General features: G+C 41.9%; 2 protein-coding genes across 3 annotated transcripts; both read right to left on the reverse strand.

Annotated features, from left to right (window-relative positions):
- Positions 1–1,140: 1,140 nt before the first annotated feature.
- ndufs7 (NADH:ubiquinone oxidoreductase core subunit S7) lies at positions 1,141–9,087 on the reverse strand. 2 transcript variants are annotated; one of them, XM_085372153.1, is made up of 9 exons: positions 9,042–9,087; positions 8,191–8,227; positions 5,897–5,968; positions 5,678–5,798; positions 4,480–4,659; positions 4,123–4,169; positions 2,976–3,064; positions 2,201–2,302; positions 1,141–2,025 (listed from the first exon to the last, which is right to left on the reverse strand). In XM_085372153.1, the coding sequence occupies exons 1-8, from the start codon at positions 9,055–9,057 to the stop codon at positions 2,205–2,207; spliced, it is 660 nt and encodes a 219-aa protein (XP_085228279.1). In that variant the 5' UTR covers positions 9,058–9,087; the 3' UTR covers positions 1,141–2,025; positions 2,201–2,204. The 2 variants fall into 2 exon arrangements, with proteins under 2 accessions (XP_085228279.1, XP_085228278.1); XM_085372152.1 differs by having other exon boundaries at positions 1,141–2,302.
- Positions 9,088–12,609: 3,522 nt separating this feature from the next.
- LOC146617895 (uncharacterized) lies at positions 12,610–18,268 on the reverse strand. Its single transcript, XM_085373442.1, has 4 exons — positions 17,995–18,268; positions 15,327–15,887; positions 14,571–14,784; positions 12,610–12,841 (listed from the first exon to the last, which is right to left on the reverse strand). Exons 1-4 carry the CDS (start codon positions 18,266–18,268, stop codon positions 12,610–12,612), a joined length of 1,281 nt encoding a protein of 426 aa, XP_085229568.1.
- Between the last annotated feature and the right edge of the window lie 1,389 nt (positions 18,269–19,657).

Consider the following 19,657-nt stretch of genomic DNA (forward strand, 5'->3'; position numbering starts at 1 on the left):
TGGAGGACTTGGTCAGAAGCTTTGCAGCAGCGTTCTGAACAACTTGCAGACTCTCCAAAGAGGCTTTACATAAACAAGTAAACAAAGAATTACAATAGTCCAGACGAGATGAAGCAAATGCATGAATGACAATTTCTAATTCGGAGCGCGACACAATGGGACTCAGCTTAGCAATGTTTCTCAAGTGATAAAAACAGGAGCGAACCAGAGATTTTACATGGGCATCCAAAGTCAGAGCTGAGTCAATACTAACACCAAGGCTCCTGATAGACGGTTTTGCAAATGTAGCAAGTGGACCCAAGTTTTCCATAACAACATTTTTAGGAGCACAAACAAGAACTTCAGTCTTCTCCTCATTTAGTTGATGAAAGTTTCCAGCCATCCAACATCTAATGGAGTCTATGCATTTTTGCAAAATCTGTAGGATAGGTGTTTCAAGATTTAATAATAATAATAATACATTTTATTTATAGGCGCCTTTCAGACCCTCAAGGTCACCTTACAAAAACACAATTTAATTTAAAATCATTTCTTTGCTGTTTTGTTTAGACACAATGTGGGTTCATCCCTCGAGTTAGGTGCCTTTTTTATGTTTGAATGATTCATAGGTCAGTGTTAAGAGGCTTAATCGATAACAAAAAACATTCCTCAAAAGAGTTGTCTACAAGGACTGAACTGGAGATGAATAAAAAAGCCAAAGTCCAAAGAAAATCTTTAAAAGACCTTTGGAAACCTTTGGAGAGCTATTGCTCAAGACCACTTTAAAAATGACAAAAAGTCTGGCTCCCTGGCAGCAAAATAAGTAACCTGCTCAAGAGCTTTACACATGATCACCCCCTGTAATATATCAAGGCTAGTATAGCAATTCAACTGTTGAGGATATTTATTTCAGAGCTTCCTGAAATTTTAGTTTTGTTTTGTGCTGCTGTAACTGTTGATGACTTAATAACTAAATATCAGATGAACCCGTGGACTACAACGTGTTTCAGCTCAGTGAGACTAAACAACACAACCTGCAGAAATGTTTTTAAATGGTTGAGCATCCTGCTGCCTTTTATTGAGCTTCATTATTTTGGTATACGTTATATAGATACACACACAAAAAAAAAAAAAAAAAACACTGCTCATAAACATGTAACCTGTTTTATTTTACTTTTGTGGAATTGAAACAATCAGATTAACAGAAGAACATAAAACAAAGATCCTGAAGTCACAGTAAAGAATGTCTGCATACTTGTGTTTTGATTGCACAGTGGTAGAGCGGTCTCAACAACCAGGTTGTTGGGTTTCCTCCCAGAGTTTAAAAACATGCATTTCAGGTTATATTGTGACTCACACTTGGCTGTCGTGGCTGCACGGTAGATAACCATAAAGTGAATTCATGTTTGAATTTTTAGGAAAAAATTTAGGACACCTATGATAGGCGATTTTCACCCACGTAATTCTCTTTGTTTTAGCTTTAGAGCCATTTTATAGGTTACCTTTCTTCAGTTTATGAGATGTTGTAGAGGCAAAATAAAATAAGAGTAATTCAGCTAGACATGTATTTTAATATATACATTAAAATATTTAATGCACATAAGGGTTAAAAGGGTTATAAGGGTTCAAATATACCTGATATTAGTGATAGTGTTACAAAACTGCAAATTAGTGCTCTAGCGTTAATGTCAGCCTATTCCATTTTAGCAGTACATGCAAACATACACTAACCTTTTTACTCCTTTGTGTGTGTTTTAAAAGACCAAACTCAGAGCGAAACAATCAGCACACAATAAAAGTGCATTTTGATTCCAACCACTGCAGAACATCCACAAACACCAGTGAAGGTCAGGGCTGGCGATCACAGGAGCCCCCTGGTGGCCGAGACTCGGCTCTGGCGTTCACAGCATCAGAAATGACAACAGCTGGCATGGGACTTCACGTAAGCTCAGTTTATTGAAAATAACACTTAAGATTCTGAAATATGCCACTCATATTCTATTTTCATGAATGACTGATGAGATATACAGTTTTTCTGATGGCTACTTGAAGACATGAATTCAATTTAAAGCTGTAATTTAAATACACAGCGTGTGCCGTCTGTAAATTACAACAAAGACTTTAATGAAGTTCGTTCCTGCAGCTCTACATTGAGGAGGAGCAGCGCTCCAAATGCAACCAGAATACAGTGTTTACAAACAGACGCACACACATATACAGATTGTTCACTTCCTGTACCAGATCTTTAATTTCTTCTCACGCTTGATTTTCTTCTGCAGCTGTAAAGTCCCGTAGAGAAGAGCCTCTGCAGTGGGCGGGCAACCTGCAAGGCAAAGGTACTGATAATGCATATTTCAACAGAAACACGAGGCCACATTACTGCACAATGACATTAGCACTGCGCAGTCATCTCCTATTTAAAACAATCAAACATCTATATTTGATTACTGCTGATGACACAATTACTAGTTTTCATACTGCAGCTACAGATCAAGTACGAGTGCTTCTCTCCCCTTCCCCAGCCAGCAGACTCCAGGCTGCCGTGTTTATAAATTATTACTATGAAAAAGATGTTGATCTGGACTAGTGTGGATGGGGAACACAAGACCACAGACTGAACACACCAACAAATGTGAGAACAACATCTCTTTGCAAAATCTTAATCTATCATTCAGCAGCAGAAGCACGAGTGAGGTCAGCCACTGGAGGCCTACAGGCGTTTTCATAAAGGTTGACTTGGTTTATTGGCTCAAATCTAACTGATTGCCAGTTCAGCTCCACTCCAGCAGAAAATATATGAAGATGGAAAAGGTCACAGATTGAAGAGGCTTGCAATATGGTAGCAGAAACCCTTAATTTGGTAATTCTTAATAACCAGACTACAGAAATGGCAATCCACAAATATCTCTCCACTAACTGGGTGTCTAGACTACATTTTCCACTTTCATTAATAAGAAAATGTGCAAATTTTATCCTTTCTCTGTAATAAACTCTACCTGGAACATAAATGTCCACCGGTACGATTCGGTCACAGCCTCTGACGACAGCGTAAGAATAGTGGTAGTAGCCTCCTCCGTTAGCACAGCTGGAAAAGAAAAGAAAAAAATCCAATCAGCTCTCTTTAAACGTTACACCACATCAGCAACATTTCACGTCAACGTCACAGCAGTAATAAAGACACTGCCGAGTTTCACGTTCAGCCAAATTATGGGTTCCTAATGACACAGATGTGTTGTGTCCTAAAACCCAGCGTTGCTTTGATTGTGCTCGACCTTTTCCTCTGCAATCTCTGATTGTGTGATTGGCTGAGCCTCAGAATGCAGCTCAGTCTGCTTCCCAGCTGCTGTCTGAACACTGAGTGGAGACAAGCCCACTCCAGCTTTTCCACCACACTCATGTTTGCTTTATTTACATAAATCATCTCTCTCCTTTGATTATAGCGATAATCCTGTTGTTGTAATTAGTGTTTGTACTTACACGAAGTACTCATTTCACTACCTGGGACAGGCTTAGTTTTACCTGGTTGACAAAGTGTTGTTAGGTGGTTAATTTTATTTCTTTTCAATCACTTCTTCAGTTCTTTAGTGCTTTATTAGTCTTTTGACTTCCTTTACTCTGATTTTGCTGCAACTTTTTTGCCTCTTTCTTTGCAATTAAAATAAAACCTCTGCTAAGACAGCTGCTTTTATGCTTCTTCTCTCATTCCTAGCAGAGCTGATCATTAAAAAGCTCATTGTGATGATCCGAAGATGTCGGGATCCTCAAATCTTTTTTCCCCCCACCCACCTCAGCCTGCTAGTGTTGCAGTGAGGGTCTGACTCTACGACATCACAATTTAAGAGTGTGCAAGAGTAAAAATTACAAACGTGCCAGATTATTTGTCTTTGTAAGACTGAAAAGATGGGTGCACACACCAGCTTCTAAACATCGTTTATCGTTAAATCAAAAGTGAATAAATTGCAACTCAAAATTTCATAGGTTGGAACGAGCAGCTTCAGCACTTTGATCCTGTCTCTTTATCACAGAAGCCTAATATTTCTTTAACTGCCCCCCCACCCCCCACCAAAAAAAAAAAAAAAAAAAAGGAACGACTTGATCAGTGGTTGGAATAAAAAGATTAGAGGAGATCTCTTCAGGACTTACCTTCCCATGGAAATGACATATCTGGGCTCAGGCATCTGGTCATACACCTGTTGGGAAGAAGAAGCGGTTCAGACACTCTTATATAATGTCTAACTAAGTCTAATCTGTAGATTCAGCTGGAGGCGGCTTCATGCCAGTCACTCAATCCACCGGCAGGCTGCTCATAATCCAGCCAGCGTTTGCTCAGCTATCCTGCAGACAGACAGCACTGACTATGTCTACAAGCTGTGAGTGAAAACACATTTTTTGTTTCTCCTTCAATTCCCAAACCCAAGTCAAACCTCACACTTCAGCTAAACAGTTAAACTGCAGTTAGGTGAAAGTGATGATGATGATTAGTGGAGGCCCTTTTCTCACCTTGCGCAGGGCTGGAGCCATCTTATTGGTCAACGTTCCTGCCACGATCATGACATCTGCCTGCCGGGGACTGGCTCTGAATACGACTCCAAAACGGTCCATGTCGTAACGGGGAGCCGCCATGTGCATCATTTCCACCGCACAGCAAGCCAGGCCAAAGGTCATGGGCCACAGAGAGCTCTGAGGAGGAAACAGCAGTTATCGTTTGTGCAGTTTCTGGGCAATAGGCCGCAACGTTCACAGGGTTATCAAGTTTTTGAGGACGTTTACTGTCTCAATCTGTACTTAGCTCTGTATGTGCATTATGTTAACGTGACAGCAACAAGTCTGCAAGTTACTTTTGGCCCTTTAACCCCCATAGTCACGCTGTAGTGTCTAAATCACGTAACTGATTTAAGATGAAATAGCAGCAAGATGCAGCCTCGCTGAGTCTCTGTTTCAACTCGTTTTGAAAGCCTGGACTTCAAACTGTATACTAGTTTTTAAACTCTGTTGATAAGCCAGAAAAAAAACAACAGAGTTATGATAAACAACTTGCACCATACTTTCTCCTGAATACTGTTGTAACAGATGTTGCATCAAGAAAAAAGGACAGCCCTCGAACAAAGACAAAAGAAAAAAAAAAAAAAAGGACACCCCCTTTCCTATTGGTGGGAAAATGCACCACATCAACCAAACTAAATTATATGACAACACGTGGCATTCGGTTGCTTAGAAAGAGGGGAAAGTTTGGGGAGTGACGGCAGAAAGCAAGAGCAATATTGATAGTGAGTTTTGAGTGTGTTTGGAGTGAATGGTTAGTGTGTAGTATTCTAGTCATTTGTTTGATTTTGTGTGGCAAAACAATAAGGTCACTGAAAATAAGAAAATAACTGAACAGAGAAAACCGAGGTTGTACTGAGACGAATGATATCAAACAAGACAAGCTCAATAGTTTTTAAAGGTGAAATATAAACAGAAAATCAGAAGTAGTCGACCCCAGGGGGTTAAGATCCATAATACCCCAGTTACAGTGTCACATTTACAACGTTCTTCAGCTGATGGTGGGGTCACATCACATGCTGACAGAGAACTTGGTTTTATTTCTAGATGTGTACTTTATATCAGACTGCTTTGTTCTCCATTTGGCATGTAATGAAAACACAGCGCACATACTCATGAGCATGTTAACACAGCTCACGGTTTCTCATCTACTCACCCTGCGAGCCCAGTTAACCAGGTCGTCCAGCTTGGTGATCACATACTCGCCCTTGCTGCTGGCTGCAGACGTCGGTTTGGCTGCAGCCACCGCCGTGCTTTTCTCTCTAGCCGGCACCACGCTGCAGCAGCAGGAGGAGGGAATGAGAGAGAGTAGAGTTTTACCATGCGCATTAGTTTGAATGTATCTGTTACCACAGAATCTCTCTCATAAACTCACCTTGTGCTGTTGTTATCATTTTTAGCAGTGCTGTGCAGGCTCTTGTGCTGAAGAGCAAAAACTGAAATGGGCCTGCGGGGACAGAAGTAACAGTTAGACATAGCGGGATGTTAAATGTTAAAGCCACTCCTAACAATAAAATAATGCACCACAAAAGCTCTCAGCTTCACAAAAAGACAACATTTGAAATGCTATCATCATTTGATGGTACCGGGTGACGGACAGATGGGGGGGATTTCTTTGAGGGCGATGCGATGGCAATTTTGCCTGAGCCTTCAAAACCTGGTGGTGCTTTAAAGGATTAACTCGCAGGCTGGCTGCTGCTGCTTGCCAGTGTGGAGGAATAAAACCTAACAGCAAATGTTTCAGTCTTTGTTTTTTTCTGGAGGTTGCTTCATCTTGTTATTTTCTCCAATAACAAATTCAGAACGTTGAGAAGTAAAATCGGGTCTACTCCAGGCACGCGCAGAGGGGGGGGGCTAGAGGGGCTTGAGCACCCGCCCCTTTCCTGATGGGTGCCCAAAGTGCCCTTTTGTTGAGGCAACTAAAATTTTATTTATTTATTTTTAATGTGTGTGTGCGTGCGGACTCCTGTCTGTGCCCCTCAACAATAATATTTAACTATTAATCACAGTTTTGCTAAATACGTAAAAGGATCTGGCTTGCATCAGTCACATGATCACATTTAACCAATGATCGCCCTTGACGGCAGAACGCGCTGGTTATGAGCCGGGAACGAGCTCATAAAGAGCACGCGCATTTTTTGTTGTCCGGAGCTGTAGGAGAAACACAAGTTTACTCAGAGACACAGACTGATGCAACAAAACCAGTAAGTAGGTGTACAGCGTACACTGTAGTGTGTAGCACACAGGAGTATCAGCTTATTACGTACACGTTGGTAAGCTGTCTTGTTGCAACTGACGAACTGAAACAAACGAGCGTGCTGTGTGTGCAACAGCGCGACAAACATTACCTGTCCTTTTATTAACTGCACATGTAGTGCTGGTCATAGCTGCTGGCTACCTGTGTAAGGCTGTCATGGGTCTGTAGCTCTGTCACCGTTTTAGGGAACATATTTAGTTTTAAAGTAAGTTTCCGGGCTTTTCCTGCCTTTCTGGAGGGATTATATTTCACTAAAAAACGATCTAATATGCATGTCCACATAATTATGCATTATTATAATTATAATATATTAAAAAACACACGCTGTATTTTAAAAAACATACATTAAGAAGCAGATTATATTAGATTTATATTTTAAATAAGACAAAATTTGGATTTTACAGCAGTAAAATTATTGTATCTCTACAGTTTAAAAAAGTAATAAGCTTTGCCCCTGCACAGAGTGGATAGTGAAACAAATGGAATCGTCATAAATACATTACTTCATATTTATTACTTCCCCCTCCTCATTGCTTTATTATTGTAGCTCTAGTAATAAATAATAATGTAAGGATTCTGGATCAGCACCGTGATGCCCATAGTATATACAGTATTCTGAAGAAGGTCTAAAATGTCACTGTGTGTGCGTGCATGTGTGTGTTTTATGTATATGGATTATTTTAAATTATTACTCATGATATAACATTGTCCAGACATGCCTGGTAAGGACATGAGGAGGAAACAGCAGGAGCTGTGTGAGGCTACTAAAGGCAGGGCTATAACATTTTTCTGTCATCATTTTATTATAGATTAAGTGCAAGAGTTGTTAGGTGTGGATAATTAGATTATAGTTTATTGCAATAGCAAGTTGTGCCTTGTTCTCAGATAGACAGCAAGTGGAGAGTGATAGATGAAATGATGGGATGGAAGGAAGAAGAGAAGCAAAGAGTGATTCACAGGCAGAGCCTAAATTATTTCTCACAGTTTTTTTGTTGCCTTATGGTTCCAAGTGCTGTCACCAATCTTTGCATTTTGTTATTATCTCATGACACTTGTTTAATCAGCTACCATCTCTCCTATGGACTTTTTAATGTCTACAGTCTCAGATCAACACAGCCCTGCCCTCCCATATTAGATTCTTGATGAATGTGTGTTGTTATTCAGCCTGGTTCAATGTGCCCCTTTTTAACTTTGAGCACCCGCCCCTTTAAACCTCTCTGCACAGCCCTGGTCTACTCTATATGTGTGACTACCTTTTGTTATTTGTTTTTAAGATGACCGCATACAGAATGCATTTGTACACAAGTATAAAGAGAACCTCTTATGAAGTGTGATGCTGTAACAGCTGTAAGCAGGACAAGGCCAGATTAGCATCGGTTTCAATACAAGGAACCAGATTAGAAGGTTCTTACCTTGTTGAAAAAGAGCCAAATATGGCCAGGCGAGGTGCTGCAAAATAAATACAGAACGCATTATTACACAAGGTGAAGAAACTTTAACAACTAGAGAGAGTGCAAGAGCTAGAGGTGTATAAATGGGGCCTTTGCTCAAACTATGCAAAGAAGGATTTTTGCAAGCTATAGGAGCAGCACCATGTCTGCGCACGAAAAACACTTTCTCTGCATGCCAAACTACACTGCAACATCTGTTCACTTAAAGTAATGTCAGCACCCAGCTGTTGACAATCCACCAGAAACAAAGTGTAACAGGAATAGAAGTAGGAATAGAAATGTATTAGTTTTCTTGCTGTCTGTAACATATCAAATCAAAGCCGAAAAGTAGTAAATTTCTGCCTCTTTTCAAAAAGTCTTTAACTTGTGCTTCTCAAGCTGTGGTGATCGCAAACTCGGGTGACAATCCTAAAATTGTAAAGTTTTTACACCAAGTTTGGTTCCATGATCAGCACTTCGAACCTGTCGTCTTGCACTGGGAGGCACCAGCTTTAATCCAGTATGGAAGCAGTCGTTAGTAAACTAAAATAACAGCAGTCTGGGTGGTTTAAACACGACATTTGTCAAAGCCTGTTTTAATACCTGTTTAATGTGACTGCTGCACGCTAACATGGCTAGCCGTTATGCTAACACAGACAGAGCAAGGTCAGCGGCGCTTTCCTTAAAAGTTACAAACCGGCCGTCAAACGCAGCCAAGTCGCTGTGCAGTTCACTCCCCTGGGCTCATTTTTAAAATACTCAGAGCAGCATGAGTATAAAAAGACACCAACGACTACAGAAAAGCGTGTAGTTTCAGTCAAAACATCACTCACCTACCAACGCCGCCATCTTTGGAGGTTCTGGTTACGTCAAACGGGCTCTTGTCGTGTCAGAGCGCGAGCTGCTGAGGGCGCTACTGCTACATATTCGAGCTGCGCACTTTAAACCAGCTCAAATCCTCAGAGAATCATAATCAAAAACCAAAATAACAGACAAACAATAATCCCTAAAAGTACTAATACAATACTGGGGGAACATTTTTGGACTTTGACTTTTAGAAATACTGAATTTTCGTGTCTAGATGTCTATATATTATTAAATAGACTGATCACAGTTATTGAGTCTTTAGGTAGCTGTTTGGCGCCTCCAGTGGAGGCACATTGCTACTGACAGACTTGAACGTCTCCAAGGGTGATTTATGACTGTGGTTTCTCATGTATATGTGTATGTATGCATTTGTAAAAACCTCTGCGATGCTAAAGAGTATCCACAGATACTGTCACCGTGACACATTCAGACTGAGGTTAACTCACTGAGCCTCACACGTTTTCTGAAATGCCCCACATTTGATGCAGGATTTTATCAGTTACATCCCACCCACAGTGGCTCCATGTCCCATCACTGGGGCCCACCCCACAGTTTGAGGTGCAACTTAAGTTTCTGTGCAGAGGAAACAAAAAGTAAACCGTTTGAGGGACATAATTTATGTCATTAGTCAATAAAACATTTCCATTTTATTTAATTTATTTATTATTTTATCTATTTTTTAGAGCAAAACCACACAACACATTTCTGTTTCATTACTGGCCAACTACACTGTACTTCAGAAATCGTGAAAAACACCAGTGGGGTTGTGGCTACTCTTACTTTGGAGATTATTAGAGTGCATTAACAGAGCTTTGACTTTCACTTACATGTCAGGTAATCAGAGCAGCAGCAGGAACAGCCTGGCTCTACTGGTTGAGCTGCATTCAGGAGCATGTTGTCATAACAAATACATTTATTAAATCAAATTTATCACACTCGAATAACGCTGTCATGTTACCAGGGCTGATTTATATCTGCTGCACTAACACATATGATTGTGTGTGTGCTTGATCATATTTAAAATATGTCCGTGTTGACTCTTTTTTTTATTACTTTACGATCACAGATGAAGTTGAACTTATTGTCTCCATTCATGTGAGTGTTGCACCATGAAAACAGAGCACAGCCATGCCAAAGGTTCGCACCAGCATGAGAGCACAATAACATCAAACACTGCAGGAGCGCCTGACTTATTATTGGAGCTGCTCAACGGCTGAAAGCAGCAGTCTGTGGTTTCAGTTTGATAGCAGAGAGCGAGAGGTCCTGCACGGTCTAACCTGTGTTTCATTAATCTCCTGATCCATCTCTGTAAACAGATTTAAATGTCTAAAAGTGTTTAAATGGTTAATATTCTGTTCATTTGCTGACCTAGAGTGATGGTTTGTTTCCTCTTGGTTCCATCAGGAGGAGGATGGAGATGATGAATGGGAAGCTAATCTAACATCTTTATGTGCAGATTTAAAATAATTTATCTCAAATGAAATGAAAGCAGAACAGACGAGAAGCAGCGCAGCAAGCAGATCGTCGATTAATCTCCAATTTATTTTACTATGAGTGTGAAAAAAGAAGCTCAAACTTGAATTACTTTGCTTGCCAAAAAAATCCAGAACTTCAGCTGACTCTCAAAGCAGCTTGCAGGAAGTTTGTAACAGATGAAGTTTATTCAAAGTTGTTTGGAAACATGTTGAGGAAATCCCCAAATTTGATGTTATATACAGTCCTGTGCAAAAGTCTTGAGCTAATTTCTTTGTATTTTGCTCGGAAAATGGGAAATAGGTGAAACATCTGCAAACATGCATGGAAATACAGAAGACAGAAAACAGTTTGTACAATTCTATTTGGTGTTGTCTCATTTCACTCTGTACTGTACCACTGTACATGGTTGATTTGACTTATTCTTCAACACAGTCCGAACTCTCAGGCAAACTTTCTTTCTTCTGGAATATTTCTCCAGACTTCTCAAAGCTCTTCTTTGGATGTCGACTTTCTTTCGTTCTGTTTTCTGATTCCATAGAGTTGACATACTTTGACATACCACTGCCTTTTCTTCCCGTTTCCCTTTCTTAAGAATGGTCCATCCTCCCACTGAGACCACGTCTGATGGTCAGTAGATGGACATGACTTCTTCTTTAGTCCCCCATTTGTCCTGTTTCTGCTCACCATGCCCAGTTTCTGGCTCGTGGCTCTTTGGGATTCACTTTGTTATGGCAAAAATGTTACTTTCTTTGGATTTTTTTTGTGGATTCAACTAAAGAAACTGGAACAAATTATGAGTTATTGTAACATTCTGCTACTAAGATACAATTTCTTTGCCAAGTGTTACATTTAAACAATGCAGGTTCATCTGCTGAGTTAGGTGCCTTTTTATCACTTTGAAAAATGACCAGACAGTCTGGCTGCTTGGAAGCAAAATATTTTGAAGAAAAACAAAAGAGTGGTGGCTCAAGACGTTTGCACATTAATTTATAAGAAAGGAAATTAAAGGTCTTTTAATAAACAGTCATTTGTAAAGTAATTTCAGGCATTCATTCTGAAACGCATCAAAACGTCTGTGTTCCCCTCTCACCGTGCTCTGTGCTCAGATACCTTTAGAGCCGGTTATTTAGTCTGACGCTGACAAACCTGTGTGCTGGTTGTTTGTAACGTGCGTGAGTGTGGTTCAATCTTTACTGCTATTTGGAAAACTCAAATAAATCTCTGGATTTGACGGTGAAAAATATGCATTCAGATTCAGTGAATACCTCGGGTCAACACTGCTGTAATTATAGTAATCTGGATCCCTGGGTATTCTTCAGTTGAGTGTCAGTTGTCAGACGAAACGCACTGCGTCTCATCTCGTTTTTGTTTTGGCCCCGTTTTGGTGCCACAAACCGAGCAAGTTCATCAGCAGCAGCGAGGACGCCAGCAGGGTGGAGATGGAGCACGTTATTATCACATAATGACAGTCCCAGCTCTGAAAACGCGCGCCGCCGTCTCTCCAGGAATAGACGCCCAGCCAAGGCAAAAGCAAAGAGCGGTCAATGGAAAACCAACAACGGGAAGACATTTTTTCATTTGGTTTTTTTTTTGTTTGTTTGTTTTTTACAAAATGGCTTTTATTCTGTCTTCATCATGTACAAACTTTGTCAAATAATAATAAAGTCTGACAACTGCAGCTGCTTTGCTCGTGTTTCGGTCAAACCAAATCCAGCCATATATATGTATGTATATATAGCTTTTAAGTATTTAGAGTTCAAAACATTAAATGTAGGCACAGGAATAGCTTAAAAGGACAAATGTTTTATGACTACAGCATTGTTCAAAGGCGTCCCCAGCCACTAGCAGGCGGAGCTCTTGCATTTCAGATAATAAGCATGAATCCACATAAAAGGTTGTGTATAGGGAGGAGCAAGAAAACACAAGTCAAGCCGTCACAGAGTTGGAGGTTGCAGTGGCAGCACGGGTAGCTGTGCTGAACTGCAGACCACAGGAATGGGCTATTTTTGGAAAGATCTCCTCCTCTCGGAGAAGGAAGCAGGCAGCTCGCCTCCCTCTTCACTGAGCGTCCAGGATGTCTGGTGTGGCACTCGGGCTCTGTGATGACCAGGAAGAGGGGGTGACCTGATTATAGAGGACGTCCTGAGAGCCAAAAAGTGGCTCTCTGAGATGGAGCATGTACACAAGGAACAGATTAAGAGCCACCATGGCGAGGAGTGGGAAGACGCTCAGGCCGGAGCCGAAGCCTCGCCAGGAGACGCACGTGTTCAGGGCGACCCAGTAAACAAGCCTGAGGAGCACGAAAAGAAAACATCAAACAGGAAATCAGACACTCACAGCTTCCCCACCAGCGTTACCTCCAATCGGCTAAGCTCAGTCTGCCAGACATGTTTAATAACTCCATATTTTTAAATAAAGTCTCCCAAAATACATATACGCCTTTCACTGCACTGCAATAAATGTTGCTACAATCGATTTGTAGGCTCATAAATTGACCTTTTTTTGGGAGTGGGTGCAATAACACAAACAGCTCTCAGCAGTTTATAGCAACTTTCGAAACCACAGTTTTACTGGGGTGTTTTGTACTCTCGTTTTTTACTGGCCACAGCAGACAGCTGCTCAGCTTTAAGAACTAACTGAGTAATACCCGTCCAGCATCAAACAGCAGTGCAGACGCAGTCAGCGACGGGCTGTTTAAATGAGCAGGTTAAGAGACAGATGCTGCATTTCACTCAGATCTTAGAGACCAAAGTAAAGGAGACAAAACTTCAGGAGGTCACAAATGAGGCCTAACTAATATCTAATAAGAGGGTTGATAAATCAGATGCACAAACCAACTTCACTTTGTAAAACTGGCAAATTTTGAGGCTCGCAGTCTGAGCTCTGCACCGCTCTGTGACGCAGAGCCAGAGCTTCTCTTTGGGTTTGTTAATGACAGTGGTTGTGTTCATTTTTAGCCCTGTCAGTGGCGTGGCTCTACAAACGGCAGTGTCAGCCTGTCAGTGCATCGCTTTGGACTAAAATAACTATCTCAACGCCATCGCCGTCATTTATGGTGCACAGAGGATAAACTCCTTTTGGAGAAAACGTGTGTGGTTGTCACACTTTTGCGTGAACTACTGATCACTGAAACATCTTTCAATAACCTTTCCTTAAAGTGCTGGCTCAAAATGGGTTTCCTTTTTATTTTTGCAACTGTAACAAAAAGTCATTAACCTTTTGGTCTTGGTCCCCTTTACCTCTGTCTAGTTTCAACATGGGGTTGGCATTTTGCACTCTTCCTATTCAGTGTACTAACTCTGGACTTTTCTCAATTCTGGTCTGTGAAGCAGAAAAAAGTGTCACTAATTAGCACGTTTGCACACTGATGACAACACTGGGCTCACAGGAAAGCCTGGCTGCCAGCATGGCTAGAAACTCTTAGGTTGTTGCAGGTGTAATATTCAATAAAGCCTGTCTTTATCGACTTTTCTGCCAAATAAAAAAATAAGATATTAAATATTAATCTCCATATATGGGTTTTAATTTATATCGTATTTGCCAAATCCACTATTTATTACTTAAAAATGTGTTACTGGTGATGTAGAGGTCTCAAAAAGTCAAATATGATACACGTGGCGTTACAGGGTTAACTCTCCGTGGGGACATCACGGTCTCATCTTAAAATGTCAGAGTTCTTTGCTGGGAACAAAGTGATCTGTGTGTAACAGTTTGGAGTTATTCTAGACCTGACTTTTAGGCGGATTTATTGGTCCTTATTTGTGTAGCACTCCGGCTACGCAGATAGAAGGATTATGGAAATTCAGCTGACGTGGAGGCTGCTGAGACGTTTATGTAAAGTCCTCCAACAAGCCAGCAGCTAGCAGGCCCATCCACAGTGGGTAATTCAAATGGCTAGAATGGGGAAGAGAGTGACCACAGAAGGGGAAGAAAGGAAAAACAAATCGTGCATCCGGTAAGGTCGGACCAACCCCACTGGCTCACAGGAGCTTTCCACCTTTCTCGCTTTTGAGCCTCACCTTCCAAAGATGAACATTATGACCAGGATAGGCACCAACTTCAGCTGGTCTTGAGGCAGTAACGCAGCCATAACAACAAGGTTCAGGACATAGAGGAGTAACTGCTCCAGGGATGTGGTGACGAAAAGCTGCTGAACCGCACCTCTTCTGGGAAACGACTCCTGCAGATCGAAGGAGCCGTTGCAGAACTGGCAGGCTGCACCCATGAGCATCGCTGCGAGGGATAAAGGAGCAATAAGTCAGTTAGCATCTTGAATCTGGGCCATCTTTCCGCAAACAGCGCGCTCATCCTGACAGCACACTTTGTTTTTGCAATTCCATCATTTGAATGTGAAGCAAACGCCAGTAGACTGGCCCACATGCAAATGCTCCTCACAGCTACCAGCCTGACCTTTTTTTTTACCACCTGCCCTCTTATTCCGAGTCACTCTCGGTTGGGAAGTGATTAAAATGTTCTCGAACAATTAGGCCACAGCCTGGGAGATGAAGGACACAGCCAGCCTCTTACTGTAGTTTCCATTTAAAGCTATGTGAAGGAGAAGGAAATTATGCTTCTCCCCAGAGGCCTGGGAGACGTCTGCTGCTACTGAGGCTGAAAGCGCATGAAATTAAAGAGGACAGGAGACACTGAAGCATTCCAAGACAAAGCAGCCAGACAAACCAAATCCTTTCTTAATCATTATCTTTCATTCAAGGCTCTCACATGGCTGTTTTTGAATGTCAGCGTGCAGGTGTGTGTGTTTGTGAGACGCATACCGAGCAGGATGGGGACAGCGGCCACCACACAGCAGCACAAGGTGAAAACGATGCGGCTGGTTACGTCAGGGAAGTCAGGGGGTTTGATGGGCACGTAGAAATAGAGTGCATAGAGGATCCCGGACGCACACAGAAGCGAGGCCAGCACCGAGAAGAAAGCGGGGACTCGGCTGCTCTGACAGCATGTGCACTGGCAGCAGCGGCATTGCCCCCGATCCGAAGCCTCCCGCGCAGCCACGCAAGTCTCTCCCCGGCCCTCGGAGCTCCACACAGCCAGCTCCACGCTCTCCGGCGGCGGCCCTATCAGAGGCCGACCCTCGTCCACAGTGCAGTCCAGATTGGTGGATTCTGGACTCCATCTCGGTGCGTCTGTGCCGTTGGGAATGTCTCCCTGAGAGGCCGGGGTTGGAGGGCCGACGCAGTTTTCCGTGGCGGCGTCCAAATTGCGCGCCGTGATGATAGGACTGGAAAGAGTTTGATCCAGCTCCCCCTCCTCCCCACGATGCGCTCGAGGCTCTTGTGGGAGACTGACGCCAGACTGCTGGTGGCAAGGAGCAGAGCCTGTTCGAATCAGAGCACATTTAAAAAAAAAACATCAAAAGCAATCAGCTGCAGACTTACTCCAATCAATCATTCACTTTCTTACTTTCAAAATACAAAGCAGAGTCGAAATACTCATATAAACTGTTCTTACAAGATTAGCAATTAGTGGCACCTCTAGTTTACGTGGTTGAACTGCGGTGCTTACACACTAATTACATTTACTATAAGGCTGGATTTCTGCAGGCTGTTGGCCTGCTCATAAATGACTGTTCATAGTTTAGTATTCGAAGCATGTAAACAGTAGGTAATATTAGCCTAATACACAGTGTCCTTAACAGGCTGGCTTTGTGTACACATTTGTGAAATCTATATTTGAAAGGTTTGTTATTATGTTTTATTTATTTCTCTAGTCATTTCAATGCTACTGAAAATATGTGTGGAAAAAAAGATATATCAAAACATTTAAATGAACCAATAAAGAGTCTAATAATTGCTTTGAACTTTAATTCATCTTTGGTTGAGCTGTAGTAATGATATATGCATTCACGGGCCATTTTATTAGGTCAATCACATGGCAGCAGCTCAGTGCATTTAGGCGTGAAGACATGATCAAAACCACCTGCTGAGGTTCAAACTGAACACTAGGATGAAGAAAAGGTGATTTAAGTGACGTTGCATGTGGCAGGATCGTCGGTGTCAGACAGGCTGATCTGAATATTTCAGAAACTGCTCATCTGCTGGGATTTTCTTGCACAACACAATGGTTTGACGAAGGGAAGCAATCCAGTGAGCAGCAGCACTCTGGATGGAAATGCCTTGTTGATGTCAGAGGTGACCTTTTAGAGCGCTCCGAGCTGATAGATAATCAGTTCACTGCACTCAAACAGCCTCCAGAGTCACCAGATCTCAATCCAATAGAGCACGGGAAATTGATGTCATGGATATGCAGCCAACAAATCTCAATCAAACTTCAGCACCTTGTTAAATCAATGCCCTAAAACAACCAGAAGACAAAAAAGGGCCCCAACCTGGTACTAGCAAGTGTCCCTAATGAACTGGCCTGTCTTACACCGGAGCCAAAGAGATCTGAAGGTCCAGATCCAGGAAGGAGGAGAAGGAGAGCCTGGACGGGTCAATGTGAGTGTATTTGCATTACTGTCAAATAATCTAATGAAAAGGACCAAAACAACCAACAACCAGTGAAAGGAATTAAATTTTCTGTATACTAAAAGTGTGACATAGTTTAACCAAAGGGTTGTGTTTTAATACACAGAAAATAGTCCTGTACAGATGCTTCTTTAAAAATCTATCTAAAGTGTAGACGGTCGCACCAACTCGCTGTTGGTTTTGGTCTTTAAATGGGATTTGTTTATAAAAAGTAAAGTCGTACATCATGAGGTGCATCCCGACTGCCACAAAAACCACGTGTCATCTTTAATTTTCATTACATTTCATTCACTTCTAATTAAGCATCTGACGGGTGCGATATGCAGAAGAGAGCCCAAAGACCAACAGAAGCCCTCAGACACAAATTAAAGCTCTAGAAAAATGGTTTGGACCGAAACGTAAAAACATCCAGACCGCCGCTGCTGCAAGGACACAAAACAGCACACATTAAACACCAGAAGCTGTTGAGAAGGGTTACAAACATCTGGACACTTCACATTACAGATGGGAGTCACACCAACACCAACTTTAACTGTTTCCCTCACAGCTTGGACTTGGTTCTCTCACACAAATATTAAATCTAACTATAAGAATGTTTGTCTTGTTTACAAAAAAAAAGCTCCTTTTCCTAAAACACAACTCAAGTTTTTATGATATTTTACCCAGAATTCAAAGCTGATTTTTCCAAAATCTGACTAAAGTCAAGGATTTTAAAAGTTTTTTCTCTTCTGGAAAATGACTTAACTTGTTTTTTCTTAATGTTTTTGTGATATAATTGCTCTTAGCTTATTCCATTCAACACAAACAATGCTTTTTTTCCTCTGCAGACTCTGTCCTAACTCTATTTGGATCCAGCCTGTACTCAATCCGACTTTAGCTTTTGCTAATTTGCTCTGGCCTCCCTTCAAATCCTACAGCTCCGACGAGGAGACAGTAAAAAGCAGCGGTAATAACTCACTCCTTGGCTGATCCGTCGCTGGTGGCGGTTCCAGCGAGCGCTGGGAGCCGGAGACAGAGTGGGAGGACGAGTGCAGCTCCTCCACCGAAGACTCGGGGCTGTCTGACACCGGAGCCAAAGAGATCTGAGTGTCCAGATCCAGGAAGGGGGAGAAGGAGAGCCTGGCCGGGTCGATGTCCTGGAGCTGGTTGATGATATCGCTGATGGATTCCTTCATGCTGTCGAGCTCCTTTGCATTCTGCCGGTTAGTGGCCTGAAGCCCCGAGGTGCTCATAGTCACAGAGCCTGAGAGGAGCAGGAAGAGGTCCAGGTGGAAATCAGGCCAAGATCAGTTTAAAACATCAGACTGCAGAAAGAGACAAGAGGGAGAAAATCACCTTAATTCCCCAAAGTGTCAGAAAAGCTTGATTAATACACACGTCTGAAAAAATATCCCCGAGAAAACACAGTGATTCATCTTTATTTTCCCTTAAATATCGTCAGTAATCCGCTTTCTTTCAAGCCTCTGCTGTCTTTGCGCTTTTCTTCTACCTGTAAGGCCCAATTTATATCCTGCTTCAGGAATCTGTTTGTCTTGACCAGAACAGCCCTGACCTCAGGGGAAAGGTCAGCGCTGAGGGAGACGCTAACACTCAAAAACTTCACTGGGACTTTATGCGGGCTTTTTTGGGGGGGGAGGATAGAGGAAATTATGGGTTTATGCACATGGTTATACAATAATCATCACTGACAGGATGTCAAAGTTTATCTTCCCCTGTTTCTGTTGGGAACACTTTCTCATCAGTTTTGAATCCCTGTCAGTAGAGAAACTCAGCAAATCAGCACACGAATGCGTCACACTCTCGTGCACACCGAAGCACGTCACAATAATCACAGACTCCAGCTTTATGATCTACAGCGGGAAGTCCAGAAGGTGGCTGGCGTGCACCGTGCTGTTGCCCTGCATCCTTTAAACATATCACACATGAGACTGTGTGAATCTGCAGGTTTCAACACTTTGGAGGAAGCTTATTGTTAGTTAAAATCTTCCTTTTGGCTCGTATTTCGCAGCAGGATGACTCAAATATCTATGTAGTAAAATGGAAAGCACTGCAGAGGTGTAATAAATATGCTTTGACCGTTTTCACCTAAAAGGAGCAAATCGATATTTTGGGAGATAAGAAGTCCAAAACCATGAAGCTACAGCAAACAGCTGACCTGCCGAGCAAAACTGAAACAGGGAGAAATGTTAAATGTGTATTTACTCACATACTGATTAAACAAATGAGACATAATGTGTTTATTAACAAGATTTAAAGGCACTGGAAGTATTCACATAACGTCCCCCCTGTTTCTAATCTTTCTTGAGCAAAGTGCTCCGACTGCTCAGTGTGTCACCATCAGGGATCTCTAAAGTTATATTTTGAAGTGTGGATGTCACTACACGTCCCTTCAGTACTGATAATCAGTTCTCGGCATCTTGTGAAAAGTATTTCCTGTCCTGGCAGCTTTGACCAAAGTTTTAGAAGCTACAAATTTTAAAAACACATATTTCAAATCCAAAAAACACAGGATTATAACACTGATGAGATTTCAATTCAGAAACTCGTGGATTCATGGAAAATCTTGTGTTACATTGCTACTGTGAGGTCAGACTTTAGCTTTCTTCTAAGAGAACTCTGGA

This window comes from Diplotaxodon limnothrissa, linkage group LG15 (assembly GCF_057381915.1).
Source record: "Diplotaxodon limnothrissa isolate DT_005_m linkage group LG15, D_limnothrissa_male_GT1.1, whole genome shotgun sequence".
Taxonomy (NCBI): domain Eukaryota; kingdom Metazoa; phylum Chordata; class Actinopteri; order Cichliformes; family Cichlidae; genus Diplotaxodon; species Diplotaxodon limnothrissa.